The sequence below is a fragment of the Netta rufina genome (assembly GCF_964035555.1).
Source record: "Netta rufina genome assembly, chromosome: W".
NCBI classification, from domain to species: Eukaryota; Metazoa; Chordata; class Aves; order Anseriformes; family Anatidae; genus Netta; species Netta rufina.
In genome coordinates, this window is record NC_140139.1 from 2,922,347 (window position 1) to 2,936,710 (window position 14,364).

The 14,364-nt window shown below is 46.1% G+C and overlaps 1 protein-coding gene across 1 annotated transcript in view; it reads left to right on the forward strand.

Moving 5' to 3' along the window:
- Positions 1-14,364, forward strand: part of LOC311220884 (transitional endoplasmic reticulum ATPase-like) — a 40,237-nt gene that overhangs the window by 15,277 nt on the left and 10,596 nt on the right. Inside the window, exons 4-7 of the mRNA XM_084304515.1 lie at positions 338-480; positions 1,928-2,058; positions 9,081-9,212; positions 9,581-9,683. Of these exons, the coding sequence (XP_084160641.1) occupies positions 338-480; positions 1,928-2,058; positions 9,081-9,212; positions 9,581-9,683 (509 nt within the window). The remainder of the gene's footprint in view (positions 1-337; positions 481-1,927; positions 2,059-9,080; positions 9,213-9,580; positions 9,684-14,364) is intronic.

Below are 14,364 nucleotides of genomic sequence, written 5' to 3' on the forward strand. Positions count from 1 at the left end.
GTCTTTTGGCTACACTAGTAATTTCTGAATTTGCTGGGGATAGTGAGGGGCATCCTGGAAGAAGAGCAGAGGTAGGAAGAAAGTCTGAAACTCCCCAGCAGCCTGGATAGGGCTGAGAGCAGTGAAGGAAGGCATGTGTTGTGAAGACTAGCTCTCCCCTGGGCATGGTATTTACCTTGTCAGCATTGAAATGTTCTTAGGCAGGTGGGAAGTCTGAGCACGGATTTGGAGAGTCCTTTCTGGTGGTTGTACTGGCCTGGGAGAAGACATCACTGGCATTTCCAGACTCAGGTATAAGTCAAGGATGATGTGGCTAACGAGTTTTCTTCTGTTGCAGCATCCAGCCCTGCCCAGATGTGAAATATGGCAAACGTATCCATGTGCTGCCAATTGATGACACAGTAGAAGGGATCACGGGGAATCTGTTTGAGGTCTATCTCAAGCCATACTTCCTGGAAGCATACAGACCCATCAGGAAAGGTAATAGTGCATGTTATTGAAGTCCTGATGCTGCTGATTGTGGTCTACTCCTGAGACTGAGTAAAGAGAATTTCTGGGGACTTGCACAGATCACTACAAAGCATCAGACTGGCATCTGCAAAGTGAGATCTTGCTGGTGCTGATTCAGTTTTCCCTAATCTTCAGAAGAAAGGGTAATATCTGCTACTGGCTTGCACAGCGGCATGAACATTCTGCTTTTTTTTTTTTTTTTTTTTTTTTTTTTCCCTGCTACCTTGGATGGGAGTGTGTTAGAAAAGTCTCAGGTAGAACTTAGTTTAACAAAATTTTCTCCTAACTTGCTACCACTCGACAGGATTGGGTGTTTGCCTGTGTGTTCATCAATTGGTTGGATAGAGCAGCTGGCACCCTGACTAAATTCACTTCTTCAGAGTAATTCAATTAATAACTAGGAGAGTGCTTAGAAAACAAAATGCACTTTTGGAGCTGAGCTTTTAGCACTTCTGCTGGAACAAATAGCTCCTAATACAGTATGAACACAAGTTGAATGAAATTTTCCAGCTTCTGTAGCCCAGTTTAGCCAGGAGTCATAGTTAATATTATATATATTATTGTGCTTCTGGAGACGACTAATAGCAACTTATTATAACCACTTCCAAATAAGTTTTTATTATGTTAGGGCTTTTTGCCTCTTCCATGGTTGCTTCTAGTGCTAGAATTTTTCCCCTTTTTGAGAAAGTAGACAGACGTAGAACATTCAAGGCTGCACTTTGCATGTCTATGTGCAGACTGGAACAGCCACTCCGAAAGTCACTTCTTTGGAGCAATAGTAGCAAAACCAATATGCAGATGGTGTCTAGAGAGAATTTCCCTAGTGAAACAGTCAGCTTTTAACTTGTGGTTGCACTATTTACTGTCTCTGGGCTTTACACTGGAGGCAGCTCTTTTGTAAAGCGATAGCTAGTTTCTAAAGGAGACAGGAAAAACTTGAGCATCTTACCCCTGGACCCTATTTGAAAAGACTGTGGTTGCTTGACCTCAGTTTGTGACTAGGTAGCTGATCAAACACAAATTGTAAACCAGTTTGAACTTTTTTTTTTCCTAAACTACATTTGAATTATTTTTAATTTTTTTTTTAAATTAAAAAATCGTTCTAGAACAGTTGAATTGGAACTGAATGGAAAATAAATGTGATTCATTGCCTTTGTTTGGTATTTAGGTATTCTTTTCTCGTTTGCTGTTGGTTTCTGGATGAAATTTGAAAAGTTTAACTGCTGCAGATCTAAACAGTGCTCTGGTAGTCACAGTACATGCAACTCTTGAGTCTAAAATGTAGAGCAGTGTTAAAAATGCCAGTGGCATATGCTTGTGTAACCTACTTTCTTATCCTCTATGGCTGCTGGTAGTACAAGAGTCGACATTTTGAAGACATCACCTCAGCAGACTACTGAAATGTAGGATTTTACAGGTGACATCTTCTTGGTGCGTGGAGGAATGCGTGCAGTGGAATTCAAAGTGGTGGAGACAGATCCAAGTCCCTACTGCATAGTGGCTCCGGACACAGTGATCCATTGTGAAGGAGAGCCCATCAAACGAGAGGTGAGCTGAATCCTGCCACGCAGTTCTTGTCCTGAATCAACTCTGTCTACTGAAATCTGTTTCTGTGACAGTCCTGGAGAGCAGCAGAGTTGCAGTTCCTGGTTTGGTATTTTGTATATTGAATGTAAGGGTTAGGAACTCTGGTTTCAGGAGATGAGCTGTTGCTGAAGGTAGTGGAAGAAATGTGCTTCCAGTATTCTTCCTCAGACACTGAGATAACACTAATGCTTAGGTTTGCTGAGAAAATGGTACAATGTGATAGCAGCTAGTTTTCCATCTGCTTCTAGATACCTTATGCTGGACTTAGATGTATCTTTTCATTCCAAAATGCTGTTGATCCATAGCAGGGAGGACTTAATGTGTCACTAAATTTCATGCCACATGAAGAGAAAGTGATTAATGCTTTTTGAATGAGAAACTTGAAATCTTTAAGCAGTTTTATTTATTTAATTAAATCCTTTACAGTATCTAGCCTTGAGTATCCCAAGTCTAAGGCAGCTTGAGTTACTTGTCTGTCAGGAGTTGGCCACATTACTTCTGTAGAGTAGGAAATCTCGGGGATATGAGGTAAGGTGGCTGTATGCCTCATAAAGTTAGTTGCCTTGTGAAAAATTCACCTCTATTTGATGATTGTGAGGCACCAAATGAATCCTGTTTGGGCTCTTCAGGTCACAGCAGAGTGTTTGCTGCCAAGGCCAGCAAAATGATGAATAGCTGGAGGTCAAAATAAATGAAGAGGGGCTGGGAGAGTGGCCTTTTGCTAGAGAAGGGAAGGTGAAGGGGCAGGCTTTCTGGCAACTGACTGATGGAAAGGTGTAGATGAATGGGTTCTTCTGAGGGTTGTGCCTAGGAACAGGACTAGAGACAACTGCAGAAGCTGAGTCAAGAGAAATTCCCAGTAGATGTTAGGGAAAAGGTTTCTGCAAAGCCTAGAGCAGGGCCCAGAGTGAGCAGGAATGTCCAGCTCTGGAGACCACCTTCAGTGCTTGATAGGGCCAGGCTCTGAGCAACCTGCTTGACGTAGTAGTCTTGGCTCTGTGGGGCTCTGGCTTGATCCTCTCTGAGATTCCAGGCTATGCTATTTTATGATTTTATTGTGGCCTTACGTTACAGATAACTAAGGCCAGTAGAGCTTTGCACAGCCATGAGCAGAATGATTGCTTTAGGGATGTACTGGGAGAATTAGCTACAGCTGGTCTTATCTGCACGTCTGAATTTCAACATTCTCGGTTAGTTTGAGCTAGTCCCAAAAAGAAAGCACTGCATCTGAGAACTGTATGGTAACTAGGGTATTTCAAGTGCTTAGAAATGCCATTTGCAGTTTAAGGAATAAGTATATTTTATACTGGGCTTTGTCGTCTGTTTTTATCGGTTAGCCACATCAGAAGATCACACAACTTGTTTTTGTGCTCGAGTTTGTAGGGAGCCTGCTAGCAGAGGCTGTCATTCAAGAGGATGGGTTTCAGTGGGAGGTCTAGGTACATGCAGGTGTGGTGGTTTTACTCAGGTGGGCAGCCGAGTTCTACCATGGTTGCTTTCTCCCTCCCCCTCCTCAAAGGAAAAGGGGGAGAAAATACGACACAAAGAGCTCAAGGGTTGAGATAAGGACAGGTAGATCGCTCAACAATTATCATGACGGGCAAAACAGACTCAAGAGTAGGGAGATAGTAATAGGCAATAAATCTTACTAACAAGCTAGAGAAGTGAGGAACAAAGTAAAGAAACCCAAAACACCTTCCCCCCATCCGCCCTCTTCCACCTCCTCCCCCTGAGCAGCGTGGGGGAATGGGGGTTGCAGTCAGTCTATAGTACTTCATCTCCGCCGCTCCTTATCAGTCACTCTCTTTCCCTGCTCCAGCGTGGGGTCCCTCCCACAGGATGCAGTCCTCGCTGAACTGATCCAGCGTGGGCTTCCCACAGGCAGCAGCTCTTCAAGAACTGCTCCAGATATGGGTCTGTACCACGGGGTCCATCCCTCAGGAGCAAACTGCTCCAACCTGGGTTCTCCATGGTGTGAGAAACACTCCGTAGCCAATAACTTAGGCTCAGGCAAGGATCTCAGTGAAGTAGTAATTTATTCGCGATTGCAATGGCGGGCACCCCACAAGCAGGAGAGCGCATCTACTAGTTCCAAAACACAGTTTATATACTTTTTGATGACAGGACCCTCCCCTGTTTCCCCACTGAGTGGGTAATCCAGGTTCACAATCTATCCGGTGCTTCACAGACTCTTTGAGGTGGTAATGTTTCTTACACAGTGATTTCTGCCTGATTGTTCAAGGAGTCTGGTTGTCTGCATTTTACAAGGTTGTCTGTTGAGCTTTCTTATCACTGTAAGCATATCTCAGTACCACATTCCTTCCCTCCAAACAATGTAACTCTGCAAAAACAACATTTTTATTCCCACAATTCCCCCCTTTTCTTCTTTAAAAATTGTTGATTTTTGCAAAACTTTTCTCTAAGGTGTAATTTGGTAGATATCTTCCTCTTCTTCACTTTCTTTGCTTTCCATCTCATTATCACCTTATCTGAGTAAGGTGGTGGCTCCATGGTCATTTGTTTCAATAGTGCAGTTTCAATTAGCCACTGTACTAGTCCTCTTACACAGGGCATAGTGCAACAACCAGTGGCTGTAAAACTCCTGCTATTATGATCAAGGATATAAATACAGACACTACCATCCCTTTCCATTTACCAAACCAAGATTCCAACCGTCTGGTGGTGGAAGTGTCTGTTCCTAAGTTTTCTGCCAATTCACTGGCAAGGGTGGTAAGCCTTGCAATGCTCTAGTTACCGTGCCATCCGCAGCAGTATTGTTAGGGATGAAAGTACAACAATGGTTGCTCAGTATCACACACACTTCCTTTCTCCACGAGCATCATATCTAATGCTATCCTGTTTTCCCAAGCCATTTTGCTGGTGGCATCTAGTTGTTCAGCGATTCCTCTTATCGCATCCCTGGTATAACTGATGAATCTCTGCTGATTATAATAGACATAATTAATCCAATCCACAGTCTTATTGATTGTTACCCAGTAGAACAGTGACTCAAACCCTGCAGCAATTTGATTTCTGGCTTTATGTTCATCCGGAACTCCTCTAGGTACCCCAATAGAATCTATGTATACTCTGTCATCAAATGATATTCCTAAGCCTCTTTTACTTCTTCTGGGTATTTGTGATGTTTCTCTTTCAAATGCCAGGGTGAAGGGTATAGCTAATTGAACAAGTGCACAAGTGCCTCCCCAATTAGATGGTAGGGTGGACCGTAAGGTCTTCCCTCCACCGTACCACCAGAGATCTGCCCTGGGGATCTCAAGTCTTGAGCAGTTTCCCATCAAATCCTTGGAAGCACAAGGCAAATTCTCCCAGATGCTGGGTAGCACTCACACCCTGCCGTGAGAGGCAGGCTGTATGGTTACCTATAGCTGTAGAGAATGCAGGGGGAACTGTGATATTGCTATCATGCAAGGAAGGGAATAGCAAAGAGAGAGACTTACAGGCCTCACTTCCCCAGGCAGTCTTCTCTTGGTACAATGCAATCATACATCGCATCCCTTGGGAGTCTGTGGTCCACCCCCATGGGAAGGGCACTATCTGGGCAATCGGTCATCCCGAGGCACAAGCATAGCAGTAGCTACGGTTGAGACTCTGGACAGTATATTTGACCCATTCTATCCAGGCATTCACATCCCCATACCCTGTTTGAATCTCAAATGTTTGAACTGCCACATTTCAGAGGGCCTCCTGTTTACTCTCCTGTTTTCTCCTTGAGTTTCTCCCTTTCTCTGATGGCAATAGAGGATTGTTTCCATACAGCTATTCTCAATCTGACTGTTGGGTCTCTCCCAGTTATTTGCAAATCTGCACAAGCTAACGCCTCACAAGCATCAAACGTGACGGCTTGTGGTACATAACCCTCTGTCACAGTCACCCATATTTTGATGGGGTATCCCGTTTTTGCTATTATCTGGTCATGCCTTTTCCAAGTTGCCAATTAACCAAGGCCTTTTCTGAGGCCTACAATTACTAGAAACAAAATTAATAGTTGAATTTTCCCTGTCATTATTTTTAACCATTAGGTTTCCAAATAATCAGTACAAAGAATCAATACAAATACCTTTAGGTTTCCAAATATCAGTGCAAAGAATAAGATATATGTATTACTAGAACAAAAACCCCTTGGGAGCACTTCGATTTGCTAAAGGTCAGTCCTTTCTCTCACTCGCAAGCCACACTCATTAGTTACCTGTGAAAATAAAAGGTTAGTTTACAATTGTAAGCTTTTATCCTGCTCAGAGTCCACTATGAGACTTTTCTCTTCAATTTCAACTTCCAACAAGTCTTCTGTAGGAACAGCTTCCCAGGTACTAGGGTCGATGGATGCCTTCACTCGAGTATAGTGAGTCCAACCTTTTTCCGCAGTTCTTACGGCTGTTTCAGTGGTCAGTAATTGTCCTTCCCATTCAGGCCGGAGTTGACTCTTTCCAGGTCCGAATCAGGACCCGGTTTCCTGGGTGATGGTGGTGAATGGGGAATTCCAAAGGTGTGGGGTTTGAGCCGACAACCCACAGGTCCTGAGAGATGACAAAGAAGAGGACAACCCCAGAATACAGTTCTTAAGAAAACTCTCTTGTTTTGAATTGTGGTATCTCATCCCTTCTGCCCAGATAGGGCAATCCGAACAGCATCTCATATGGTGAAATTCCTATATCCTTTCTTGGTGCTGTTTGAACCTGCAATTGTGCTAAGGGTAAGCATTTTACCCAAGGAAGTTGGGTTTCTAACACTAATTTAGTTAATTGCTTCTTTAATGTCTGGTTCATTCCCTCCACCTTCCCAGAAGAGGACAGGTGCCAGGGGCTGTGAAAATCCCACTCAAAAAGTCAAGTAAACAGCGCTGGGTGCACGGGGAGTCTACGCTCTACCAACACGCACGCATAACCGTCGAACTTTCTAAATACATATAGAATGTTGCTTTTACATATTCATAAGAAACCCTAGTACGCCTATACATATGTATGATCAGAAAAGGTATTAATTGAAACATAAACATGGCAAAGATTTCCGAATTCAGGCTAGTGTTTAACAAACAGTCCTTTAAGTCTATTACTAATAATGTCCATGACTGGGGGAGCATAGTTGGAGTTGGTAATCCTGGTTGAAGTGCTCCCATATCTTCCACAAAATCATTAATTTCTCTCAGATCATATAACAGTCTCCATTTTCCATTCCTTTTCTTGATTACAAACACCGGAGAATTCCAGGGCTGGTGGTGGGAACAATATGTCTTGCTTTAAGTTGTGTGCAAGGGGCAGTTGTGTGCGTGGGTCCACTTCTCTCAACTTGAGCTTCTTCCCAGCTCCGGTGTGCCTATTTCCAGCAACTTTCTGTACGAGCTTCTCTGAGCAGTTTGCTGAGTTTGGCCGAACCTATCTTCATGAGGCGATCAAAGTGCCTGTTCCCGTCCTGGTCTCCGTTCTGCCAGCCTGTTCCTTTCCATTCCTTCTTTCTGCTTCTTTATTGATGACATAACTTCATCACATCGTGTTGCTTTTTTTTTTTTTTTTTTTTTTTTGAGGGCAGGCTCCCCTCTTATACCCTTCTCCCCACAGCAGTTCTTTTCAAAACAACTTTTCATTGGTCAAACAACTTTGCATATAACAACAACGGCAAACACCCAGCAACTTCCATGCCTTAATGGCTGGAGAACAAGAAACCTGAGACTGCATGGAGTCTCCTGAATCACCCTTCTTTGTTCCCTCTAAACTCTTTTATATTCCTGATGGCCTCATCGTTAAGAGTCTGATGTTATCACCAACCATGGGGCCCCCATGGCCACACTGCAAATCTCCCCCTTCTTTATTAACATCAACCATTTTCTCGACACGAATTACCACTCCATATATAATATTACCTTGGTCTGTGCACAGAGTTACCGGATCGATTCTTAAAAACCCGGAGTGCCTACCTTCTTCCTTTCCCCACTACTTCACGGATCCTGCCTCTTTAACCAGTCTCGGGCCCTCTGTCAGCTCTCTGCAGAACCGCCACCGTCGATGCACAGGACCGCTGAAATCAGCGGGGCATGCCTTCCTGCTGCTGCGGCAGTGGGGCTCCCCAGTAGGTGACTGGATCCCGGACGAACCCCAAATCGTGAGAAACACTCCATAGCCAATAACTTAGGCTCAGGCGAGGATCTCAGTGAAGTAGTAATTTATTCGCGATTGCAATGGCGGGCGCCCCACAAGCAGGAGAGTGCACCGACTGGTTCCAAAACACAGTTTATATACTTTTTGATGGCAGGACACTCCCCTGTTTCCCCATTGACTGGGTAATCCAGGTTCACAATCTGTCTGATGCTTCACAGACAATGCATGGCCTTCAGTTGCTGGCCTGTTAAATTTTGAATTTCTTTTGACATTTTTACTGCTTGTAGTGGTAATGTTTCTTCACTTATCTGACTTGACTTAACACCGTGATTTTCACCTAATTGTCCTAAGGAGTCTGGTTGTCTGCATTTTTACAAGGTCGCCTGCTAAGCTTTCTTATCACTGTAAGCATATCTGAATACCACATTCCTTCTCTCCAAACAATGTAACTCTGCAAAAACAACATTTCTATTCCCACAGCCCTCTGCTACCAAAACCTTGCCACGTAAACCTACTACAGCAGGTAATTTCCATTGTATATCTGGGAAGTCAGAGCTAAGAAACAGTTGTTGAAGACACCAGGAAGACTTGAAAGTGAGAATCTCAACACAGTAAAGAAACAACATCGAGCAATAGCCCAGATTCCTGGTTCTGTAAACTGGGTGGGATTGTTGAACAGCTAGGAGTGGCATTAGCAGTGTGTGGTGGCACATTAAGGAGAAGCTCACCAATTGTGAAATAGGGTAAGAAAAGAGGCAGCTAAAGATGGCTCACTGATTAGTGCTGCATTCTGTTAAACTGAACACACCAGAATAATGATAGAAAGTAATTGTCTTCACTCAAATGTCTAATAAATTCACTTCCTGGTAGGATGAAGAAGAGTCACTGAATGAAGTGGGCTATGATGACATTGGTGGCTGCCGGAAGCAGCTGGCTCAGATCAAAGAGATGGTGGAACTTCCCCTCCGACACCCTGCACTCTTCAAGGCCATAGGGGTGAAGGTAAGCACTTGCCTTTGCTGTTGACTTTGATGTAGGAGGTTTATGACTTATTGGAGGCGAATAAGTAACTTTTTTTTTTTTTTAATGCTGGTATTAGGAGACTATTTCCTTATGTTTTAGGCACAGATTAAAATGCTGGTACTTGTAAAGCAGAGTGATGCTTTGATCATCACTGTCAGTTACTGGCAAGGTTTTTGTTTGTGTGTCATGTAAAGTAGTCAGGGTGTTGATGGTTGGATGGCAGCTGTTGCATGAGCGTGCATCACAGTTTTTGACTGGATTTATCCAATGCTTGTAATTCACTGTGAAGCTACTCAGGCGCTCAGATACTAGCTTACCACCTAAATCTCCCTTGCCTCTGTCCTCAGCCGCCGCGTGGCATCCTGCTGTATGGTCCTCCTGGCACTGGTAAAACGCTGATTGCCCGAGCGGTGGCCAACGAAACTGGGGCCTTCTTCTTCCTGATCAATGGTAAGCTTGGTGTCTGCTTTGGACCCAGAATTGTGTGGTCATTCTTCCACATAATGGTAGCGAATGGTTTAGATAAGGTCACCTTATAACCACCTTTGTGTCCTTGACATCCTTTCTTACCTCTTTCAAGTGCCCCACTGAGGACACTTAGAGGCCATTTGTGTGGAAGCATCTGTCATAGTGGCACTGTCCTTCAACTTGATTGTTTTGTAGCAGTGGTTGAAAAACAGTTTTGTGATGCAGGAATGACAGAATTGAAGGGACCTCAATGAAATATCAGTGAAAGATCATTGGGTCCAACCCCCCTGCCAAAGCAGGTTTCTTAGAGCAGGCTGCCCAGGTAGGCCTTGAATATCTCCAGAGAAGGTGTGGTATAATTGCCTGAAGTAACTAGGGAAATAAAACTAACATTCTCATTTTAAAGAAAATGTACAGCATTGAAGAAGCTTTCAGGGTAGGGCATAGCTGCATTACCTGAGCGTTCCCTGGGCTTCCAACCTTAGATGCTATTGTGCTGGGGAAACTTGGTGTGCTAGCCCTAAGGAACAGTAGGGAGCGTAGAGTGGAGTGGAGACACCACGGCTAGGCTCTGTGACCAGGTGGGGACTCGATTGTTCTTGTGCACACTGAGACCGATAAGCTGCACTTTTGCCACCCTGAGCCAAGGACCTGTCATGTTTTGACAAATGCTGTACCCTAGTGTACTTTTTGCTCATTATAATATCATTATAATACCAAAACACACCTCCATCCCAAAAGCTATGCGCCTCCAAGGTGTGACCACCCCTCACCGAGCATGCGCTCTGAATTTCTCGGAGCCTACTACTTTAAATGGAGACGGGAGAACTTTTCACCAATCATAAGTAAGATATGCTTGACTAGAGTCACTCAAGCTCCACCTAAAAGATAGAAAATAATATAAATTGGCCCAAGAGAGAGGGGATGTGAGGGAAGATACCACCATCAGGGGAGATACCATCCCAAGGGAATACAACATCCTCAGGACCTCCTGACTCCTGGGATCAGTCGACGGGCTGAGCCTCTCTTCCCCCCCCCCATTGGGACGCCTTTGGGTGAGATCTGAATACTTGCTTATAAATCTCTCTAGAGTCTTTGATCCTTTTAACGTGTTTATTTCTAGGCTGCACACCTGTAACACCTGTGTATTTCATGCATGCTAGCTTGCTTTTGCAGACAGTCACTGTCGCCAGCAATCCAAAAGAACCTGGTTATCTGTTGCTGTAATAAACCATACTTGATTGCATTGTTATAGCTCTCATTAAGTGCAACTAGGGTAAGGGTGGCTATACGTTATTGGTGAATCCATGACCGTGGTAGTTCAGTGTTCTGAATCCAACCAGACCCCCAGACGGTTAATGCGTTATTGGTGAATATCCGACTGGACCCCAGATGGTTAATGCATTATTGGTGCAATCTGTGATTGTAATAGTTCAGTACCCTGAATCCGACTGGGCCCATAACAGTTAATCAGCTACACCCCTTAACGTGACAGAAGGAGACTCCACAACCTCCCTGAGCAGCCTGTTCCAGTCACCCTCACTGTGAAGAAGTTCTTTCGCATGTTGGTACAGAACTTCCTGTGCTCCATCTTGTGGACATTGCCCCTTGTCCTGTCCCCACAAACCACTGAAAAGAGGTTGGCCAAATCCCTCTGTCTCCCACACCTCAGGTATTTGTACACATTGATGAGATCCCCTCTCAGTCTTCTCTTCTCCAGGCTGAACAGACCCAGGTCTCTCAGCCTTTCCTCATAGGGAAGATGCTCCAGGCCCCGTATCATCTTTGTGGCCCTCCCCTGGACTCTTTCCAGGAGATCCCTGTCTTTTTTGTACCGGGGAGCCCAGAACTGGACACAGTACTCCAGGTGAGGCCTGACCAGGGCAGAGTAGAGGGGGAGGATCACCTCCCTTGACCTGCTGGCCACGCTCCTTTTAATGCATACCAGGATCCCATTAGCCCTCTTGGCCACCAGGGCACACTGCTGGCTCATGGTCAACCTGTCGTCCACCAGGACCCTCAGGTCCTTCTCAGAGCTCCTCTCCAGCAGGTCGTCCCCCAGCCTGTACTGATAGATGTGGTTGTTCCTTCCCAGGTGCAGGACTCTACACTTGCTCTTGTTAATCCTCATTTGGTTTCTTCCTGCCCAGCTCTCCAGCCTGTCCAGGTCTCGCTGAATGGCAGCACAGCCTTCTGTGGTGTCAGCCACTCCTCCCAGCTTTGTGTCATTGGCATACTTGCTGAGGGTGGACACTATTCCCTCATCAAGGTCGTCAATGAAGATGTTGAACAAGACCGGACCGAGCACCGACCCCTGGGGAACACCGCTAGTCACAGGCCTCCAGCCAGACTCCACGCTGTCGATCACCACCCTCTGAGCTCGGCCAGTCAGCCAGTTCTCAACCCACCTCACTGTCCACTCCTCTATCCCACACTTTCTCAGCTTTGCTATCAGGATGTCGTGGGAGACAGTATTGAAAGCCTTGCTAAAGTCAAGGTAGATGACATCCACTGTTCTCCCCACGTCTACCCAGCTGGTGATGCCATCATAGAAGGCAACGAGGTCAGTCGAGCACGACTTCCCCTTGGTGAATCCATGCTGACTACTCCTCATAACCTTCTTCTCTTCCAATTGCTTGGAGATGGCATCCAGAACAAGCTGTTCCAACACCTTTCCAGGGACAGAGGTGAGACTGACTGGCCTGTAGTTTCCCGGATCCTCCTTCTTGCCCTTCTGGACGACTGGAGTGACACTGGCTGTCCTCCAGCCTTCAGGCACCTGTCCTGTTCTCCAGGACCTTTCAAAGATGATAGGGAGCGGTTCGGCAATCACCTCTGCCAACACCCTTAGCACACGTGGATGCATCCCATCGGGACCCATGGATTTGTGTGCGTTGAGCCCACTCAGACACTCCCGAACCACTCCCTTGTCAACAAGGGGGGAGATCTCCACTTCCCAGACTCTTTCTCCTTCCTTCAGGGTCGAGGAGTCCCAGGAGGGGGAGTCCTTGAAGCAAAGAAAGCATTCACTATCTCCACCTTCTCGGAGTATTCCGTTACCAGGACACCCCCCTCGTTCAGCAAGGGACCCACATTATCCCTAGTCTTCCTTTTACTGTTTACATACTTAAAAAAAAAAAAAAAAAAAACTTCTTATTATCTTTTATCTCTTTTGCAAGCCTCATCTCTAGGTGGGCTTTAGCCTTCCTTGCCACACCCCTGCAGGCCCTGACAACACATCTATACTCCTCCCAAGAGGACAGGCCCTTTTTCCACATTTCATAGTCCTTCCTCTTCCTTTTGATCTTATCGATGAGCTCCTTGCTCATCCACGCAGGTTTCCTGCCCCCTTCCCCGATTTCCTACTCTTCGGGATGCACCGATCCTGAGCTTGGAAGAAGTGCTGCTTAAATGTAGCCCAGCTCTCACATGCACCCTTGCCTTCTAGCAACCTAGCCCATGAGATACTCCCAAGCAGGTCCCGGAAGAGGTCGAAGTTGGCTCTCCGAAAGTCCAGGGTAGCAATCCTGCTTTTAGCCTTACTTCTTCCACCAAGTTCCATCTTGAACTCCACCATCTCATGGTCACTGCATCCCAAGCTGCCTCCAACCTTCACATCCCTAACAAGCCCATCCCTGTTGGTAAGGACAAGGTCCAGGAGCATCCCCCGCCTCATCAGCTCCTCCACCACCTGCATCAGAATATTGTCTTCAGCTCATTGTAGGAACCATTTGGACTGCGCGTACCTGGCCAAGTTGCTTACCCAACAGATGCCTGGATAATTGAAGTCCCCCATGAGAACCAGTGCCCGGGATTGTGAGGCTACTACCAGATGCCTGTAGAAGGCCTCATCGACCTCCTCCTCTTGATCTGGTGATCTGGTGTGGGGGTAGTACACCCCCACAACAGTGTCCCCCATACCAGCCCACCCCTTAATTCTTACCCACAAGCTCTCCACTTGTCCATCACCCTCCCCCAGGTGGAGCTGGGTACACTCTAATTGCTCCCTCACATAAAGGGCAACCCCACCCCCTTGCTTCCCCAGCCTGTCTTTCCTAAGAAGGACACAGACCTCCATGACAGCGTTCCAGTCATGTGGGCTGTCCCACCATGTCTCTGTGATTGCCATGAGATCGTGGCCCTCTGACCGAACACAGGTCTTGAGCTCATCCTGTTTATTTCCCATGCTCCATGCATTGATATACAGGCACTTTAGGGAAGCAGCAGGCACAGTTACCCCTGGAGGGATGCAAGAAGAAGATTCTGGATGGGGTATCAGGATCATTACCTTCTCTGAGGAGCCCTCAGACAATCCTATGGGACAACTCAGAGGTTTTTCCCTACTATCGTTAACAGTGACAGCAGTGACAACTTCCCCCAGCCCTTCTCTGTCACTTTTAGCTCCCCTCCCTTCCCCCGTCAAACCTAGTTTAAAGCCCTGGTAATCAGCCCGGAGAGCTTGCTCCCCAACACACTTGTGCCCCGCTTGCTGAGTTGGAGTCGGTCAGCAGCCCACATACCTGGCTTCTCAAAGGACTGCCCAAGATCAAAATACCCAAATCCTTGGTCCAGACACCAGCCCCTCAGCCAGTCGTTCACCTGTCCCATTCTCCTCCTCCTTTCTGGGTCCCAGTCACCCAGAGGAGAACACTACCTGCACCCC